At 35.7% G+C, this 21,798-nt stretch overlaps 1 protein-coding gene across 1 annotated transcript in view; it reads right to left on the bottom strand.

Moving 5' to 3' along the window:
• Nucleotides 1-21,798, bottom strand: part of Trpm1 (transient receptor potential cation channel subfamily M member 1) — a 144,687-nt gene that overhangs the window by 4,977 nt on the left and 117,912 nt on the right. Inside the window, exons 22-26 of the mRNA XM_015493157.2 lie at nt 20,826-21,018; nt 19,130-19,150; nt 18,254-18,398; nt 16,923-17,125; nt 16,139-16,271 (exon numbers count right to left, since the gene is read on the bottom strand). Coding sequence (XP_015348643.2) covers nt 16,139-16,271; nt 16,923-17,125; nt 18,254-18,398; nt 19,130-19,150; nt 20,826-21,018 — 695 coding nt within the window. The remainder of the gene's footprint in view (nt 1-16,138; nt 16,272-16,922; nt 17,126-18,253; nt 18,399-19,129; nt 19,151-20,825; nt 21,019-21,798) is intronic.

Raw genomic sequence — 21,798 nt, forward strand, 5'->3', positions numbered from 1 at the left:
AAAAAAAAAAAAAAAAAAAAAAAGAAAGAAAGAAAGAAAGAAAAGAAAAAAAAGACAATCTCTGTAGTCACTTGGCTTGTAGTTTATTTTCAGAAAGACTCTGCTACCCTTGCTACATACCTCACTTGTTCTGCTTGCTTTCTTCTAACACACGATGGACCCCCCTTTTCTTATCTTTTGGACAGTGCTTGCACTGAAAAAGTTCTGCTCTGTGCCTGGCTCCATCTGGGCACCACACACACCCTGCTGCTTCTGCAGCTGCATTGTCACTTTAGCTAATGTAGCGCTTCCATTGGCTACATTGACAGCTGCACTCTGATATGTGGCAGGGCCCCGGCTTCTATTCTTAACTTTTTTCTTGGGGAGAAAACTATTTATATGCCCCTTCGGAAGCCACATCACTTGAGCCAGGAAGGGTATGGCTTCCTGAAAGTTTGCCACCGGGGAGGACCAAAAATTCACCTTGAATGAGAAGTCCTGATTTCCTTCTTTTAAATAGACCTGTAGGTGTTAAGAGTTCTCTCTCATCTTGCATTTCAGAAGCCCACAGAAGAACTACTTACTGTACACTTTCCATCACTTTTGAGTAAGACTTGGTGTTCTCTTTCAAATGGCTCCTTGCTCCCTTCATGTCTATTACCCAAGATTCCTTTTATATTAAAGCCACTGTGCCTCTTTAACAGTCAAATTTATTGCCTTTAACAAATACTACAGTCAGAGATAATGTAGCTATGCAAACTGGTAAAACAGAGATAAGCATCTTTCCTTTCAGATCTTTATAATTCTCCCCTTATTTTTTCCCCTGTATTGCTTAATTCAGATAACAGCATTACCAAACATCCAGAAATTAAAAAGAAACCTCAAAGTCTTAGTATCCTTTGGTTTCTCTTATTCTTGCTCTCACCCTTCACCTCTCTACCCTTTCCTCCCTCCAACCTTGAATTAGCTACCAAACCCTGTGGGAAAGTCTTTCTTAATGTCTCAGTCCTCCATTCCTACTGCCACTCCCTTCCTTGTAGCTGTGGGAGAAACAATGCTTTATGAAGTGGCTTTGGTTAAGAAAAATCATCAGCTGCTTGTTTCAAGCCTGTAAACAGCATGGAGATCGCACATTTTAAACAGTTTATGCCGAATCAAGGGAGGCTGTAGTGAGGCTTTTGCTTCAAAATGAGGTCTTCCTATGTTGCCCAAGCTGGTCTCAAATTCCTGGGCTTACGTAGTCTTCCTGCCTCAGGTCCTACATAGCTGGGACTATAGGTACATGCCACCACCTGGCTGTTTTTATAGCATGTGTAAAAGAAGAAAGAAGAAAGGAGTTCAGGTTCACTTATGTCTGAAATAATTTACAAAAAGGACAAATGATGAACTATCTTCATTCCTAGCCATATTTTGAGACTTCCCACAATTATGAAAAGATGTTTCAAAAACCTTAAAATCCAAGAAACGGTGGTTTCCATTTCACGTGGGAAAAGACAGGCTATCTGGCAATCAACTTGACAAAAGTCCTACATCTGTTTACATATTGAATAGCAGGAAAACATAAGGGAAACCATCATTTATGACAGATCTCATAGTGGGATATGATTAATCAGCAAGCATGTTATTTGTTTAGTTTTCTAAGTCTCAGTTCAGCTTTTCTTTTAGCACAGAGGAAAATATTTTCAGCACAGCATACAACACCAAAGTGGTCTAAGTCCAAGTGATTTGCTTTTCTTTCCCTGTAATTAAACTTCATTCTTAGAGAGAAAGAGGAGGTCCTGGGGAATGAAACTGACCAAATGATATTGTTACATTTTGTATACATATGAGACTCCAACAACAAATCCCATTATTATTTATAATTACAATATTCCAAAAAACAATAAGAAAAATAAAGCTAATTCTCTCCTAAAGATGTGTTTCTAGTTAGAATGTACTTATAGTACCTTTTTAAAATTTGCTCAAATTAGTTATACATAACAGCAGAATGCATTTTAATTCATTGTACACAATCAGAACACAATTTTTCATTTCTCTAGTTGTACACGATGTAGAGTCACATGATTCATGCAATCATACATGTACCTAGGATAATTATGTCCGTCTCATTTCCCACCATCTTTCCTATCCCCATGTCCCTTCTGTTCCCCTCAAGCCCCTCTGCCCAATCCAGAGTTCCTCCATTCTTCCCTTGCCCCGCCCCATTATGAATCAGCATCTTCATATCAGAGAAAACATTTGGCCTTTGTTTTTTTTGGGGATTGGCTTATTTCACTTAGCATGATCTTGCCAACTCCATCCATTTACCTGCACAAGCCTCAGTACATTTTGAAGGATATTTTAGTTGTTTCCATTTGGGGGACAAGTATGAAAAGAGCTGGTAGGAACATTTATGCCCAGCCTCCATTTAATTTTTTAAAACCTCTGGCCCATAACTACATAATATCCTGCTGAAATTTTTCTAAGTATTGCATTAAATCTGAATATCGATTTGGGGAGAACTGAAATCTGTACTATACTGAATCTTTCAAAACATGAATATGATATATTTCCTTATTTGCTTAAGTCATTAATTATTTCTTTTAATAGTGTTTTAAAGTATTTTGCATTTGGATTGCATTCTTGTCTTATAAGATATATACCTAAGTATTTCATTTTGTCAGAGCTCTTGTTGAACTCTTTTTGAGCTCTCAGTGTTGTTTAAAAATTTTTAAAGTTCAATTATGTTAGTATATAGAAATAAAATTGATTTTGTGTGTTGCCCTTTTATTTGGTAGTTTTGATAAATTTACTTATTCCTTTTAGGACATTGTTTAGTTTCGTTACTTAACAATTTTATGTAATTTTCTTATATAGACAGCTGTGTCATTTACAAGTGGGAAAGCTTTAGTTCTTCCTTTTTTAAGATGTTTGTCTGTTATTTCTTTTTCTTGCCTTATTGCACTGGTTAAGACTTCCAGCATACTGTTAAATAGCTATGGCTAAGTGTGGCTATCCTTTCGTATTCCTAATTTTAAGAAAAAATAATTTAGTTTTACATGTTGGTGCAGGGTGTTTTTTTCTGTGAATTCTACTTATCACCTTCTACCAGTTTTCTGAGGTTTTAAATTTTATTTTATTTTTATTATCATGAATGAATGTTGAATTTTGTCAAATACTTTTTCTGTACCTATTGATAATTGATATAATCATGTGGGGGCTTCCTTTAAATTGTTAACATGATGGATTTCATCAATTGTTTTTAAATATTGATCTAATCCTTCACTCCTGCAATAAACTACCTGATTGTAGCTAGAACCAGCTAGTATTTTATTATGAAGTTTTGTATTTATGCTCATGACAATGAACACTACATTGGTGCATAGTTTTCTTTTTTCAACCTCTTCATCTGGTTTTGATATCAGGATAATGCTGGTTTCAGAAAATAGTTGGGACATGATTACATCATTTACATAGATTTTATAGTAATAGTTCTAAGGTTTACAAAATAGGTAGTAACATTTCAAAGTTTACTTAACCTCAATATTTTACCACTTCAATTTGAATGAAAAAACATTACTTCTATAAAGTTCTTTTTGCCATATCCCTTTATGTTAAAGTGGTTATATAATACATCTACATATATCATCAATCTCATCAAACGATATGACAGGTTTTTTTTTTAATTTTTGGAGTTACTGGGAGTTGAACCCAGAGAGTCTCTACTACTGAGCCACACTACCAGCCCTTTCTGTTTGATTCTGAGAAAGAATCATGCTAAGTTGCTGAAGCTGGCATCAAGCTTGTATGTGATCTTCCTGACTCAGCCTCCCAAGTCACTGGGATTACATGTGTGTGCCAATTTTCATCTTTAGCTGGCACCATTTTTTTTTGACCTTAATAAAATATTCTTCTTTATATTCGTCAACATATTTATTATTTTAAATGTTCTTCCTTGTTTTTCCTAATATTTCATATTTACTTCTGATATTTCCTTCTGTCTGCAGAATTTCCTATAGTAATTCTTTTAGACCTGCTCCACAAGCAGTGAATTATTTGTCTAAGAATGTCTTTATTTAGCTGGGCTCAGGAGCGCATGCCTGTAATCCCAGCAGCTCCAGAGGCTGAAGCAGGAGGATCATGAGTTCAAAGTCAGCCTCAGCAAAAGCAGGGTGCTAAGCGACTCAGTGAGACCTTGTCTCAAAATAAAATACAAAATAGGGCTGGGGATGTGGCTCAGTGGTCAAGTGTCCCTGAGTTCAATGCCTGATTCCCCCCCACCCCCGCCCCCCAAAAAGAATGTCTTTATTTTCTCTCCATCCCTAAAGGATAGTTTTATTAGGTATGGAATTCTGGGTTGACAGTTCTCTTCTTTCAGCCCTTTAAAAACATGGTGCCACTTCTTCCTGGCCTCTGTGGTTTCTGACGAGAAATCTGCTATCATTCAGATCACCATTCCCTGAAGTAAAGGGTCATTTTTCTTGAGCTGTTCTCTGTTTTTTCTTTGTTTTTAGTTCTCAGCAGTTTCTAAGATGTGGGTGTAGATATCTCTGATTTAATTCTGTGTAGTGTTCTCTAAATTTCTTAAATCTACAAGTTTATGTTTTTCAACCAAACTTGGGAAATTTTCAGTTACTTCTTCTAAAAGTTTTTCTGCACCACACACTTTTTTCTACTGGGATTCTTATGACAAAAATGTTTTATCTTTTGTTATTGTCTTTCAGTTCCTGGAGGCTGCCCCACCCCTAGTCAATTTACTTTCTATTTTTCAAATTAGTTAATTTGTATTGAAATATCTTCAGTTTTACTAACTCTTCTGTCATCTTTGTTTTGCTATTGAGTTTATCTAGTGAATTTTTAAGTTCTAAAATTTTCTTTGGTTCTAATTCTTATTTTTTTCCTGATACATCCATACTTTCCATTAGTTTCAAGACTCTGCAATTTTGTTCACATGTTTTCATAACAGATGACTTAAAAGTCTTTGTCAGATAATGCCATTATCTGTGTTATCTTGGCATTGACACTTATTGATTATCTCCTTCTCAGGTGAGTTGAGATTTTCTGGGTTTTTCATATCCCAAATGACTTTGAATTACATCCAACTTTGAAATATTTTATCATGTGACTTGAAGTCTTGTTTAATTCCCATGGGGAATATTGATATTTTTGTTTTGGTAGGTTATCAATCTAATTAGACTCAGTCTGCATGTTTCAAAATGCTTTCTATGGCTGATTCCAATTTCAGTTTAGTTTCAAAGACTACAGTGATGATCAGACCTCCAGTGGTGAGTCTTAACCTTTGTAATGGTTTATTCATTAGTTCAGTTCTAATGCTTTTGTGAATATTTCTTCTTTTTAAATGCAAGTTTTTACAATTATAAATATCTTTCTGAGTACTGCTTTTCTTGCATCCCAAAAGTTTTTGTATATTGTGCTTTCATATTTGTTCACCCACCTTGAGGTGTTCTCTCTCTTCTGATTTCTTCTTTGATCCACTTGTTATTTAATAGTATGTTAATTGTCATATTAATGAATTTTTGATTTCCTGTTGTAATAACAATTTAATTTCATTGTAGTTGGAAAATATACAACTTCAAATGTTTCAAAGCTTTTTGAGACTTGTTTCATGGCCTACTCCTTGGTTTATTTTGGAAAATGTTGCATATGTTCTTGAGAAGAATATGTGTTTTGCTGTTGTTGAGTGGAATGTTCTATTAGTATCTTCTAGGTTAAACTGGCCAAAGAAATGTTCAAGTCTTCTGTTTCTTTGATGATCTTCTGTCTAGTTTTATCACTGGTAAAAGTGGAGTAGTAGAGTTTCCAACTGTTATTGTAGAACTGTCTACTTCTCCCTTCAGTTCTGTCAGTTTTTAGTTCACATATTATAAGGCTTTGCTATCAGGTGCACATATGCTTACATTCTAGAGAGACTGACTGTTTTATCATTATATAATGCATTTCTTTGTTTCTAGTAACAATATTTATCTTAGAGGCTACTTTGGATATTAATGTAGTCACTCCACCTCTCTTTTGGTTATTGTTTCCATTGAATAATTTTTCTTCCTTTTTCTTCCAAACTATTTGGAATGAATCACTGTAGACAGCATATAATTACATCATATTTATTATCTTTGAATTTGTTGATTCTTTATTCTGCCTGCTCAAATCCACTATTGATCTTTAATAGAAAAATTTCCATTTCAGTTATTATACTTTACAATAAAAATCAAGTTGTGAACTCCAGAACTCACCTTCCTTGTCCTCCCTTTCTGCCTTGTCTGGTTCTTTATCCTTAAATTTGCTCCAATATCCTTCACAAATATGCCATCATCATCAAAATGGGAAAAAAATGAAATTCTCTTAGAACTTGAGGATCTCAAACACCAAGCATGTGGTATTCCTGATTTGGGAAAACCTATTCTAGAACTTGCAGCTACCTCTGATGTTTGTAGAAGCACCGGATAAATAAAAGTTGTCTGGGTGTTGCCAAAGACCTAATCATTACATATAAATGTGTTGCTATCCTGGGTTTAGATATTATTTAATTAGATTAACATGATTGCATTCTTTATTGTATGGTTTTGAACAGTTTCAAAATAATATTTCTTTAAAAATGTAAAAAAAAATAAAATAAAATAAAAAAATAAAATAAAAAATAAAAAAAAAATGTATAAATACTCTCCCTGGATATTTCAAATTGTTTGGCTAATCATGTATAATTTTTTTTTCTACATGACTAGTATTCAACTCAAAGGACCTATTTCTTGGGATGATGGATACTTCTGTGATGCAAAGTGTTCTTTCTTACCAATTGATTTCTTTTCAGATCTACTTCTTGCCATTTCCCTCCAATCTGAGTTCTTGACTTTCATAACTATTTCTGTATGTGAATTTGCTTGTAGATTATATGACGTACCAGTACCAGGTTTTTGTTTTGCACATTATGGTAGCACTTAACAGCAACAATTATTCCATTTAAGAACACTTTCAAAAAAAGGCATGAAGGCCATTTTTCTAACCACCAAGCTCATGATTTCTCAACTGGCAGACCTGCAGAACAATTCCCAAGTGTTGGCCTTCTGCATTCTAATATGAAAGGAAACTATAAACAAATGAAATCTATATACTGGGCCCCAATTAATCATTCTCTTGCCTTTGAATAGAATTTTAAGTACCACTTGATATATGGCACTATTTACCCTGCCCTTCACTGATTCATGTGTGTTCCTATTAAAGTCACTGAGGAGCCCATAACCTAATTTGTTTAATTGGCCTTGATCAATAATCGCTGTGTTTCCCACTCCCTTTGGATTCTTTTTTTGCTTGATTCAGAGATTAGTATAGATTGGTCTTTGGGTTCTTCTGTTAAAAAGGTGTACCTACTGCCCTAATTGGTTTCAAAATCTGGTGCGTGTGGGTGTGTATGTGTGTGCATGTTCATATGTGTATATACTTATTTTTTTTAATCTAGAAAGTGCAGTATAATGGTACCAGATTGACAACTGGCATTGTATATCCCGACTCTTTTTGTCTGTTTAGCTTGATTTTCAGGAAAAACAGCAAGGTTGTTTTTGATTAAGATGTTGTCAACCTCAGGGTTCCTTTTGAGATGTGCTCATATTCAAATTGGGGATAAAGTTGCCCCTCCAACTTCTCTTCATCAGGCGCCTGTCACTGTGAGTCCATTATAAAACAACAATAATATGTGTAGCATGATGGTGTTGTAAGAATTAAAGGGAATTGTACACAAGAAAGTATCCATTAACTGTAAAATATACAATTATGTGAAATAAGGTGTCTCTGCAAATCTTCTCTATATCTTGGCATATCTATTACTAAGAGTACTTGATTTTGAGTGCAATAACACTACCATTAAAGTAGTTGAATGAAAACACATTTTGATAAAATAATTTTAGATTACATTTTCTATTTTGTTGAAATACTAATAAACGCAACAGTATGGAACTTATGTATATGTAGAACTTTTGTAGTAACTTCCAAAAGACTACCTGCACATAATTTTATTGGACATTGAATAAACTCTAATCTATTTAATATGAGGTCCAAATTCATGTGCTCATGGTAAGAATCCTTATGTGTTTTTCCAAAGGATAGGACTTAGACATTTGGAGTCCTGTACTAAGCCAGTTATTAAAACTTATTTTATGTGCAGTCATCTTTTTATGTAAAACAATCACCCTTTGCCTACATGAGGCATCTCATAAATTATATGGGACCATTTCCTTAATGACGAATTAAATGTTCACATGAACAACATGATGTTATTGGCATTAGGTCTAGTTCATACTTGAAGAACTCCATGTTTTACCCTTGAGTTCTAAGACTATTCCTACCTTGTAATTTTATTCCAGATCTATAGATTATAACATTGTCTAAACCATTCTAAATTTTACACCCAGCTATTTTAGCTTTCATCTATTTCCTTATATAAGACTGTCTTTTAAATTTAGTAATTACAGGGAGAACACCCAGGAAAGAACCTTGTGCTGACTTGCAGAGTTTTTATATATGAAAAACTGAGTGAAGACTACTAATAAAAGAACAAGACTGGAGTCTTAAATCTTCTGGTTTTCTCAGTCTTTGTAATAAACAACATACTGAATAGTTATTAAAAGGACATCAAGCTCTATGGAATTCTAGCTCTATGTTATTTACATATACTTACATGGTCATACTCAAACCTCCTGGGTTTCTAGAATTCAAGTGTTCTAAATCATTATCCTTTTCTGGTTATGCTCCACTTTCTATTTGGGTCAGACTCTGTGGTTGGCCACCAATGGAGCCTTATTAATATCTCAGGTTTTCTCTCCCTTACCTCTAACACAATAGTGCCTATCCAAACTCATCTTCTATCCTTATCAGGACTCCAGGGTTGAGCAAGGAAAAAAAGGTACCTGGAGGAGCACAGATGGCCCTTCAACCTCCCTGCCCTATGTGTGTTGACTTTTTGCATCTTTGCCTTTGGACTATAAAGTATAACTGATGAAAGTCAAGGGAGCAACAATGACCTGACCCAATCCAAAGCCACGTTATTCAATTTTAGTTGGATCTTCAGTATTCCTGAGAAGCAATCTTCTTTCCTAGTATATTTCCCCTAAAAGTAAACTCACTTGACTTAAATTCTTACTGACTTCATGACCATAATCTTGATTGGGTTGGGGGTACTTTTTCCTCATTACCATTTTTTTCTTTCTTTGTACCTAGACTTCTCATTAGATTAATGCTCCTGACCTCTCTCCAACAGTTTATTTCTTTTTAGGGAGGACTGCGTTTGTGATTGGAGTTTGGGAATCAGGACACTAGCAGGCTTTTATTTCTGTCTTTGAAAATGAACTGCCTGCTAGGAACTTGGTTCTCACTTTGTCTTGGTCCTATGGTAAGCTGAGTGGGAAGGCTGACTCAGCCCATGAGAAGGAGGCTGCAGGGGCCACTGCTGCCTGTAACTGAGTGGGCATGTTCACTTCTGGATGTGTTCTTGGAAAGAAGTCAGCCACACCCTCCAGTAAACTTTTATGACTAATAAAGTGGATATTTTTATCTGTATCTGCCTGATGTCTGCATCTTTTTCTGAACTGGCTCTCAAAATCGGATGAGTAACAAGATTGTCATTTACTGTGAACATTAAAATTCCATTAATTCCACTCCTTTCCTTTCATTTAAACATCTTTGACTTCTATTAATTTATAAGATGATGACATTCAGCTGGGATCAACCCCAAATGACTTTCCCATCACTGCATATTTGTCTTTTCTATATGTCCTTCTTTACATCTGAGACATCATCCACCTCCCAAGACTGATCTCTGTTCCATTCCTCTTCTAGTCACTAGCTTGTCTTCTTGTTTGGGTTTCTTCTGCTGGCACCTTCTTTTTCAACTCACATGGAAAGAGGATATCAAACAAAAATATTTCAAAGCCACATATTGCTGATCAAACCTGCAGCAAGTATGAGACCTTAACCCAGACTCATACACAAATCTGACCAAAAACCACCTAATAGAATATTTTAGCAGAATAAGAATCTGCTATGATAGGTTTGGCTAGTCTAAGATCGATATCTCCTTAAGTACAGGGCCAACTGTATTGAAATATAATTTTAAAATTGCATTCTATACATTTTGAAATATACACCACACATTCTAAAAACCTAGTCTAATGTACTTACTCTAACCAAACATTAGATTTGGTGCTAAGCTTGCATGAAGCCACAGAAAAAAGGAAAACACAATGGATAATATATATCTTTTTGTTTGAGAAGTTAAACTCTGACTAAGTTTTGTTAGGAAAGATTTTTTCCAACTTAATTGGTCTTGAACCTGTAGACCTGTGTGTGATAAGGGACGCTGAACCATAAAGAGAACAATGTGTTTCAAAGTTGATTTATAGAAGACACAGAAGGAGTCTTGAAGCTCAAATTGATGATACATATAACTAGTTATTTACCTGGTATGATGAAAATAGAATATTCAGGTCGACAAGTTCTACCTTGGTTGTGCTAGCAGAAGTTATCTATCAAATGTTTTCAGCCCACTGGCTCTCTTGATTGTCTCAGGTCGTCCCTTCAAGCAGACATTGCCTGCCAACACCAGCCCTTATTTTGGTGTTGCTGATATTAAGTATTCTTCCTGGCAATTTCTCCATAAACCTGTGTAACTTGAGGTTGTTCCTGGTTCCTAACAGGAAAATCAGTGTTTTGAACCCAGAGGAAGCATAGTTGATTCCCTCTTTTTTGATACTCTGGTTGAGGATAGGATAGAAATTTGTATTTGAGTCAGGAGAGATAAACTTTTGAGTCATCCATGCATTCATTCAAAAACAAAAACAAAAACAAAATCTCCTTCCTACTATGTGGAGATGTGCATATGCTAGACATAATTTTGGCAAACAAAATATAGACATGGTGTCAGACTTCATGGAGTTTAAACCAAGGATCCTGAGCCAGTCTAAGGTGTGAGGTGACAAGGGAAGTTTTCCATCAGGAACTGGCATTTGAGCAGAGATTCAAAGGATGAACAGGGAGAAAGGGTGTGGTGTACCAAACAAAAAGAACAGTATGTGCAAAGCCCTGTGTGGCAGGAATGACTTGGAACTTTTAGTAAATAAAAGGCCAAGACTTGGAATATGGAGCGTGAAGGTGAGAACAGTCTAGAGTAAGGCCAGAGACAAGGCAGGGCCTTGCAGCCCTGAGAACAGACCTTTAAAGGGAGCTGATGGATGAGAGGCACAGGACCCAATTTGAGACTGTAGAATGCAACACAGATTCAAGAGCAGAAAGGGGTATGGAGACCTCAGTGTGTGCTGGCAGCAGAGACAGGAAGTGAGTGGACCCTACATTACCTGCAAGGGGAACTTGATTGTCAGTGAGGGAGAGGGAGGTGCCACAATATCTTGCCACTGTCTGTCTTGCTAAACTAGCTGAATGATGATACCATTCACAGAGCCCATAGCACAGGAAATGTCCAAGTTTGGAAGGAGAATTGTGAGGAAGTGCTTCTGAGATCCAGGTGGGCATGCTGGGTACGGCTTTGGTTTAAATATTGTGCTGCAACTCAATGTTACATTAACTCAATACTGAATCATCTCAAAAATCTCTTACTGAGGGACTAAATGTTGGGTCTTACAAAATGTTGACATTTTATGATAAGAGTATGTGGTTAAATTGTTAGAATTTTACTTGTAATTTCCAAGCAGTAGGAGAAAGCTACAGATTTGGTTCCCACACGGAATCGTTCAACATACCCTTCAGAACATCTTTGTGAACATGTTGGTATGAATGAGTTATGAGAATTGCTGTCTCAGGAAACTTTTCCTGAAAAGGTTCTCAGGAAATAGGGAAACAGGGAAGGGAATGATGTGCTTTTAACCAGACCCTGCACTAGGATGGTGCACACACCACTGAGAGAAGAGCAGGAGAATCATCAAATGGTGAATGGTGATACAGAAAATCAAATCAAATTAATATATCAAGAATATTGAAGAATTAGAAGAAATGTCCAAATACTCAGAGATGGATATTAAAAGTAATAACAGGTGCTGAAAGTTAGGTACAAATAACTAATTTTCCTTCCATTCTTCCACCTTATCCCTTACTCCCCAGCTGGCCTGATTAGAGGGAAGGAAGCTCCCTTCTCCCCAAACTCCTTTTTGTCTCAGGCATTCACCTGTGAGTCAGCCTAGACAAGGTCAATAAAAGGAAATGGAGGGGCAGGAATGTGCTCCCATCACTTTTGGGGACCTGAGCCAAGGGAAACAGGAAGTAGTATGTTTTTTTTTTCATTTCTATTACGTATGCACAGAGCCCCAAGAGAAAAATGCAATTTGGTAGTGATCTGATAACCACATTCTTGAAGCCTTGTTCCAAGAATGGTAAAAATCCAAACAATGCTGCGGGAAGGGAGAAGGTGGAGAGGTAGAGAAAAACAAAACACAATTTCCATTGTAAATGATTGTCTATGACTAAATTCAAGTTAATATCTAACTAAAAGGTGGAAATTTTTAGACTATCTACAAGGGATAACTTGTTTTATGTAGAAATAATTTTTATATATTGAAAGTTTAGCAATTATTGTTAAAATATCAAATAAGTGTTTCAAAGTTTTATTGACAATGTACCTTACTAAGGCCAAAAGTTGATGTAGGTAACACTTGAGTTTGGCTGGTTGGGCTTGGTTGGATTACAAGATGACTGGGACTAGGAGAGGAAAGGGGTCAGCTGTCAGAGACTTCTCCCCTCCAGTGGGTTAGGGTATAGTCAATTGCCTGGGCACATACCAGGGAAACTTCAAGGTATGTCTGTGAATTCTGATGTAAATGTTGGGTCTCTTGATTGGTACTTGTTTGCAGAAATATCTTTTTGAAGTCCTACCATGATTTTGTTTTTCAATATACATATCCAATTGTATCAGGGCATTTTAATTTTGAGTACTCAAAAAAAAAAAAAAAAAACAAGAATGAGCCAGAATCCCCTTAGTCATGTCTCCTTTTCCATGCTCATTACACCCATATTGAGAGTTAAACTCATTAGAACTATGTGTTATCAGTTATGAAGATATTTAACAAACTTAAATTGCTTTTAGTAAGTGATAATATTCTAAAAGATTATGATTTTTTAAAAAACATAGAAAGGATTTATTGTTCTTGTCTAAAGTTTGCTGGTTACTCTTTCCCAATTTAGGGTAAGGCAATGTCATCAAGCTCCAAAAAATATCACTCTGTCCCTTCAGGACCTTCAGCCTTCATTTACTCATTCATGGATTTACACACTCATGAATTCATTCTTTTGGCATGATTAAGCACTATCGTGTGGACTATGATGATTCTGCTGGGTCCTGAGGATGTATACTTGAAATAATCTAATAAAAGAGGTGAAAGATCTCTACAATGAAAACTACAGAACACTGAAGAAAGAAATTGAAGAAGACCTTAGAAGATGGAAAGATCTCATATGCTCCTAAATAGGCAGAATTAATATTGTCAAAATGGCCACACTACCAAAAGCATTATACAGAATTAATGTAATTCCTATCAAAATCCCAATGACGTTCTTCATAGAACCAGAAAAAACAACCATGAAATTCATTTGGAAAAATAAGAGACCCAGAATAGCCAAAGCAATCCTTAGCAAGAAAAGTGAAGAAGGAGGCATCACATACAAGACCTTGAACTATACTACAAAGGTATAATAACAAAAATAGCATGGTATTGGCACCAAAACAGACATGTAGGCCAATGGTGCAGAATAGAAGACACAGAGATAAAACCACACACATACAGTTATCTCATCCTGGACAAAGTTACCAAAAACATTCACTGAAGAAAAGAAAGCCTATTCAACAAATGGTGCTGGGAACAATGAAAAGCCACATGTAACAAAATGAAATTAATCCTCTCTCTCACCCTGCACAAAAGTCAACTCAAAGTGGATCAAAGACTTAGGCACTAGAACAGAGACCCTGCACTAACTAGAAGTAAAGTAGGCCCAAATCTTCACCATTGGACTAGGATCTGACTTCCTTAACATGACCCCTAAAGCACAAGTAGTAAAATCAAGAATCAATAAATGGGATGGGTTCAAACTAAAAAGCTTCTTCTCAGCAAAAGAAACAATCAATAATGTGAAGAGAGAGCCTCCAGATTGGGAGAAAATCTTTACCACATTCACCCCAGATAGAGCATTAATCTCTAGGCTATAAAAAGAACTCAAAACACACACACACACACACAAACCCACCAAATAACCCAATCAACAAATGGGCTAAGGATCTAAATAGACATTTCACAGAAAAAGAGATACAATTGATCAAAAATATATGAAAAAATATTCAACATCCCTAGCAATTAGACAAATGCAAGTCAAAACTAAGAGTTCATCTCACTCCAGTCAGAATGGCGATCATTAAGAATACAGGCAACAATAAATGTTGGCAGGATGTGGGGAAAAGGTACACTCATATGTTGCTGGTGGAACTGCAAATTGGTGCAACCACTATGGAAGGTGGTATCTAGATTCCTCAGAAAACTTGGAATGGAACCACCATTTGATCCAGCTATCCCACTCCTTGGTTTAGACCCAAAGGACTTAAAATTAACCTTTTATAGTGACTTGGCCACATAAATTTTTATAGAAGCTCAATTCACAATAGCTAAGCTATGGAACCAACCTAGGTACCCTTCAGTAGATGAATGGATAAAGAAAACGTGACATATTTATTCAATGGAATATTACTCAGCTTTAAAGAATTAAATTATGGTATTTGCTAGTGAATGGATGGAGTTGGAGAATATTATGCTAAGTGAAATTAGCCAATTTCAAAAAACCAAAGGCTGAATGTTTTCTTTGAAATGTGGATGCTAATTCACAAAAAGGGGATGGAGGCCCTTGGGAAAAATAGAGTTACTTTAGGTAGAGGGGAGTGAAGGGAGAGGATGAGATAGGAGGATAAGAAGGATAGTAGAATGAAACAGACATTATTACCTTATGTATGTTATGATCTGAATTAATCAATACAATTAATAAGTTATAGATTATAGATTTAAAAATATAGATTAATAAAATAGTAAATATAGCCATAGTAACTCCATTATGGTTCTCATGTGAGACTGTTATATAAGCTGTTTTTTAAAAAGTATTAAAAATTTGTTTTTCTGTGCTTCATACATCTGTAAACGTACTCCAACCCAAGATGTACAACCACAACTGTGCTTGAACCCAGGATGTGGTTGTCTGATTCTGCTCTGCTACTGTTTTTCTCAGCCCTTGAATCCTGCTTGCTTGCAATTTGCAGATTCCATAGGATATGGATTTATTCCTTAATATTGGAACCTCAGACAGCCCAGTACACTTCTATCAGAAGGCTGTTTGGACATGGCAGAAGCATCTTTGGCCAGGATAATATAGGTACAGTAAAATTCTTTGATTTGTTTAAAATTTGGACTTAGTGTGTCTTCTGAGTGGTTGCCCCATAAAAATGTAAGTATATGACTGCATGACCAATGTGACTCTACACCATCAAAAAATGAGAAATTATACCCCATTTATGTATGACATATCAAAGTGCATAAATGAATTCTACCGTAATTAGAACAAATAAAAAATTATAAAGAAAAAAGGTGTTTGGAAGACCCCACTCTAATTTAGAGGACTCCACTCTCATGGGGAACAGACCTCATCCCACCCAGGTCCCAATCTCATGGGAGCACAGAGGTGGGGTTCTTGACCTCTGACTGCAAGGTTAGGAAGGATGTTTCAAATACAGCAACAGGCAGCGACGCAGGATGAGGAGGTCAAGCCCTAGGGGAAGGCTATGCTGGGCAAAAGGAACACCCTGTACAAATACAGGGTGAAAGAGGGCTTCTCTGGCTTACAGTTCACTCCAATAATGCAAAACTTGTTTGTTTGTTTTTTTAAACTTAAATGGGGTAAGTGCCCACACTTGGGAAGGGGCCTTTTTGGCCTGAATGTTTGCAATAAATGTTATCATTTACTTCTGTGTACAATCCACAGTCACCACCTGGTAACTTTCACATTATTTTTGGGGAAAACTTTTTAAAACTAAATCAACAGGAGAATACAGAGCCAAGGCTGAAATAAGCTTTAACATCCCTCTTCAAAGGAGGGGCGGGAGTCTGCAAACCCTTGGCCTAGGACCACCTGCTCGCACCTCTCACAAGTGACCCGGATGCGCTCGTCGTTGGACGACTGCTGCTCGTCCTCCTTCTCCTGGAAGTGCTCCTGCACGCACTGCTCCTCGAACTCGTGCAGCCTCTTCAGTTCCTCCTCGCTGAGGAAGAGCTCTGCATAAAGGGAGAAGTGTTGGCCACGTGAAAACCAAGCCAGATCCCTGAAGAATCATTTTAGTTGCATCACTGCGAATTTCATAACACAACTTTAAGTAAGCTCCCTTGTAGGTAGTTCTCTGACTCTTCCAATTGATTGTTAGCTAAGGGGGTGGAGCTGTCATGTGTAGTAATGGTCTTTCTACTGGAGCAAAATGATAACTTTTTGGTAAAAAAAGAAAGAAAACAAACAGCCCTGATTACATCTATTAAGAAAGCAAAATGAAGTAATATTTCTCAGCAAATCTTTTGCATGTCTTTTATGAAAAAGTGTATAGCATTATTTTCTCATCATATTTAGATGCAACAAATTAAAACATTTTGAAAGGAACACTGAATGCATATATACATGTATATAGAAGAGATATTTTTAAAAACTCTCAGCTTATCTCCATGAGAAGACTTTCAGCAACATGAAAATTACTAATAAATGAACAACAATAGAAAAAAAATCAACAGAAAACAAGAAGCATTCTGAAAAGCACAGCAGTTGGTTTGTTGTGTTTTTCACACATGTAAATAGTTTAGTGGAAGTTTCTATGTTGGTGTCCAGTGGAAAGAGTTTTTTAAAAATAAACCCAAAATAGAAATGGAAAGTCCTGAACATACTTAGTCCACGGTCCCGTTCTTCCTGGTCCCCTTCTCTTTTTTTCCTGCAGTGACCACTGAGACGCATAATGATTATGTAGATATGGCTTAAAATAATCATTGGAGGGGGTAGGACAGGCCTGTCATGAAATGTCATAATCAGCTGATATCGCTGGAACTTCCACACTTGGTTGGATATTGACTTTACTTCAAAGAAGGTATTGCTTTTAAAAGAAAACATGTTACATATTACTTTTTATTGTGATTTCCCAAAGCAATCAGTTACTGACATTGAAATTAAAATACACAATGAAATGGCTTTTAGTGTTAGTTGATTCCTTGATTATCTAATTTTTTGGTTTATCTATCAATGTTTGTTTGGCTTATCTATCAATCTATTATTTACACTTAATGATATTTTACTCATATAGACAATTAACAATTAAGTGTATTAAATTGCTGCCCCCTGCTTTCTTGCATAAACCACACCATAGTCTATGCCGAGGAAATTTTGAGAAATATAAACTTTTTTGATCAAACAACTAAATGATGACTTTTATTTGTTGATAACTGAATCAACTATTGAACTTATTTGATTCAAGGCATGTTATTTAGGATGTGGGATAGGTACAAACTTTATTTTGTTTTAGCTTCCAATGGGAGATCATAAGCACAGGATTGTAGGGTCTTCCAATACTGGGACTTTAGAAAAGCCAGTTACTGTCTTGTGACCTTAGTTTTCTCATCTCTCAAGCCAGGCATTAGGACCAGGTTCTCTTCTGTTTAGTTTTAAGATTTAAATTTCCATGAAGTATTTTTCCCTCATATTTTTCATCTTAGAAGTGAAAATAATTTTTCAAGTTATTAAGCATTGTCAACATATTCATCATATAATGCCAGGTGGGCAAATTTTATAAGAAGCTTGATTCAGTAACTTAAACCATTTTTCTTAGACCATTTATTCTGCAAATAATAAGAATATATGTTATAGTAATTGTAGCAGTGTCTGAAATTAGTTTTGCTTTCTGTGTCTCTTATCATGAATGAAAAGCACAACTTGACCAAATCTCTCAGGGAACTTTTGCCTAAGAAAACATTTTGATTAGATTAAAATACTACAGTGTTAAATTACGAATCAAGATTAAATTTAAGTGTATTTAAGTGCCAACTCTTGATTTATGAATACATTAGACTGATTAAAGTTGAATCAAAAAGACTACAACCATTCTATTCATATGAAAGCCCTAATGAGCTTCTTTGCAAATACCTGGTACATGGGTGATTTCTGAGATTAAACCAAAAATTTAAAAGGCAATAAATGTAAGGGCATGGTCATCAGCCATGACACGTACTTGAAAACAGCGATCAGCAGGTTAACCAGCAGGATGTTGGCTACTAGTAGATAGCATGCCATGAGAGCAGGTGTGAGCCAGGCCCCTGGGATGCAGGGAGGGAGCCTCTTGCCATCCTCGTCATAGAGGTTTTCACCACAAGGAGCTGAAAGAAATGTTTGCGTTTTTGTGCTTGCTTTTTACATATAATAAGAAAATAATAATATCCATAACATGCAATTAGATAGCCTCTTTCCTTTTTAATATGATTTTTCTTATTTCTTGTACAGTAATTTTCCAGTAAAAAATAAATACAAAGAAGGAAAGAAAACTCATATCTGCACACAGAGGTAGTCAATTTTAGTTTGTCGTATTTATAAACATTTCCCATTTCTTTATTTTTTTAACACAAAAGTTCTTAATGATTAAACAGACAAATCCATCTTTATGATGTCATCCAAATAGTTATCTACTAGAAAGTTGTCATGTCTTCTAAGTATTTAACATGAACTTATGTTGTATTCTGGTTCTTTTTTGATTATATTTGTACATTAACTTTGAAAATAACTTCATTCTAGAATGTGGGGTAAGGAACCCACTAACCTCTCAAATCAACTATTCTGGGACCACATATGAAAAATAATCTTTTATTTCTGTGCTCATTTGAAATGCCACCTTTATCATAGGAGATCTGTTTCTCAGAGGGGAAAAATAGGATAATCCCAATGTTGAATTTATACTTTGTTCATTTTTAACTTTCATTTTAAAAAATCATTATCACCAGGAAACTAAAGATATATTTGAAAACAGTATAAGAATATCAGTAATCAGGTAATGAAAAAGCTGTTTAGTAAACACATTTCATGAATTCAGATCATCAATTGCACGTAAACTTACGATTAATTTCCATGGCGTAGACTATACAATGATTGGAAAGCAGGAGTTTGTTTTGTTTTTTAGTTGTGACAGGAGGGGAGGAAAGAAAACAAGATGATAGTTGAGAGAAAAGTAAAGCATAATAACTGTTTTGCTGTCAAGAAATGCAGATATTTCAAGCTTGGAAATTATGGATTTTCTCTTGGAAATTGCTCTGTTTAGAAAAATTGTACACATTATTAATTCTAAAAAATGCATTTTATGAATATTTATTTTACCATATGACATATGCAACAGCAAAAGCTCACTACTTAAACATACTATGAAAAAGACATAATGTTATTGGCAGATGATCATTTTATCTTACTGGTCAACCAATCAAACATTTCCTGTATTCCAATACAAGCACCTCATAAGCACAAATCATGTTATACAAGAATTATTATGTAATGGATCAAGAATTGAAAACCTACATTTAATGGTATTACTGAAAATAATATAGCTCTAAATTTACTTCGTTATCTCCACTCATTACTCAATTTAATTTTAAAAACTGAACAATGAAAACATTGTAGCTTGTGTCTGGAGTCCAGAAAGTTTTAAGAAATATGCACATTTACTTACTCTAATAATCTCTCAAAACTAATTAGATTTTTATGTTCTAGTTTATCAAGTTACAAACACATCCAATAGTTGATTTTGTGATATTTGTAATAATAATGTGTTCAGAATCATGTTATACAAGATAGAAAGAATAAACTGAGTCACATTGTTATCTGTCTAACATAGTGGCAGTATATCTATTGACAACCTGTGTTTCACATAAGAGACAGATATCTGAAACTTTCTGTTCACATACAGCAGAACTTCAAAAGCATCAGACATACTATTATATTGCTTCATGGTAAAATACAACTTGTAGATGAAAACATTGGTACTGACATGAAAATAAGACTAAAGCACCTTGTTCACTGGTGAAGACTTAACTGTCCTGATGAAATTGGTATAAGAACATTTGAACTTTATGTCCCTACAACTCAGGAGACGCTGACCTAACAATTCAGCCTGCAGAGGTGCTGGTCTATATTCCCCAGAAGTCAGTGGAGGATTGTGACTCACTTGCTCTAGTACCATCCAGGTTACTGTTGACAATAAAAATAGCACTCCTGTATATAGGTATTGAATTATCACACTGTACCCCATAAATATGTAAAATAAATTGTCAGTTAAAAGATAAACAAATACATTAAGAAGTTAAAGAACAAGACCAGTAGTGAAGAAGAAATGGATCGCTATATAGAAAATGGGCTTTGATGGCTGGAAGAGGAGAATGATGAGAGGCATTAGCTCCCTACCATGCTTTCAGGTTCATTCTACTGAAATAAAACTACCAGCTTCATCCTTGGGGGGAAGACATTGGGATGAAAGAAAACCTGGGATATTGGCATTGGAACTATATTCATGTAGTGTCTTTCAGGGATGTCTTTCCCTTGAAGTAAGTGAGAATCTTTCAGAATTCTAGTGAATGGGTTTTAGAATAAAAGAAATGATTTAGGTCTCAAAAAATCTATATTCCATAAACTGTACTTATTTTTTCATAAGATAATTTGATGCCTATGGCAGAATGAAAAAAAATGCTTTATTTCCAAATTAATACATAATCTTCAATTAATTTGGATCTGATCATCTGCCTCAGAAGCAGGGAAGAGAATCTTACTATGAATTCTATTCTTACGGTCTATCTGGTCTGCAAACACCTCTCCGTAGATCATCCAGTAGGGCATGTAGAAGATGTTTCGGGCCAGTTTCCATGAAGGTTTCTCTTCTGGGTGCAAAATGGCTTGACGGGCTACTCCAAAACTCATCAGCACGACCAGCATGATGACCACAAAGTAGAGCATGTCAATCATCTGAGTAGGGAGAATGTATGATTCATTACTGCCTTGACTCATGGGCCAAGTTCATACTTGTTCATTGCTCTCTCCAAAGACTCAACAAATGCTTCATTAGGATGGAAAAAGCCTCTTTCCCTTCTTTCCTTCCCAACCATGGGTTACTTGTTTTTTTCTATCCCACACAACATATATACCTTCTTCTAGAATATTAACATCTTTATCAGCTCCTATTCCATCAGACCTCTCCTCTGACTGACATAGTTTGGATCTAGAATGTCCCACAAAGGTTCATGTGTTAAATAAAGCCTTGGTCCCCAGTGTGGCATTATTAGGAAATGGTGGAGCTTTTAGGAGGCGGGGGGCCTAGTGGGAGAAAGTTAGGTCATTGGGGCATTCCCTTGAAGGGGATATTGGAACCCAGGATCTTTCCTTTCTCTTTTTTGCCCCCTGGCTTGTGATTTGGGATTGCCTCACCATGTGTTTGTGCCACTATGTGCTGCTTTGCCCCAGACTCAAAGCACCTGGGCCAATGAATTGTCAGATGATGAGCTAAAATAATTCCTTTCATTTATTGGTTGTATTTCCTTACAGTAATGGAAATATGACTAACACTTCTGTAAACAGATATTCTTATAGCAACTGTAAATGTGAAGAATTGAGAAAAGATGGGAGTTTGTGAGAGAAAACAAGGAGCAAAAGGGAGATATACGTAAGTAGGTAAAAGGATAATTGAGAAATAAATTGAGAGTGTACACCAATATTTACTCATACATCATACAAATGATGAGTGGCAAC

This window comes from Marmota marmota, unplaced genomic scaffold, assembly GCF_001458135.2.
Source record: "Marmota marmota marmota unplaced genomic scaffold, marMar, whole genome shotgun sequence".
Taxonomy (NCBI): Eukaryota; Metazoa; Chordata; class Mammalia; order Rodentia; family Sciuridae; genus Marmota; species Marmota marmota.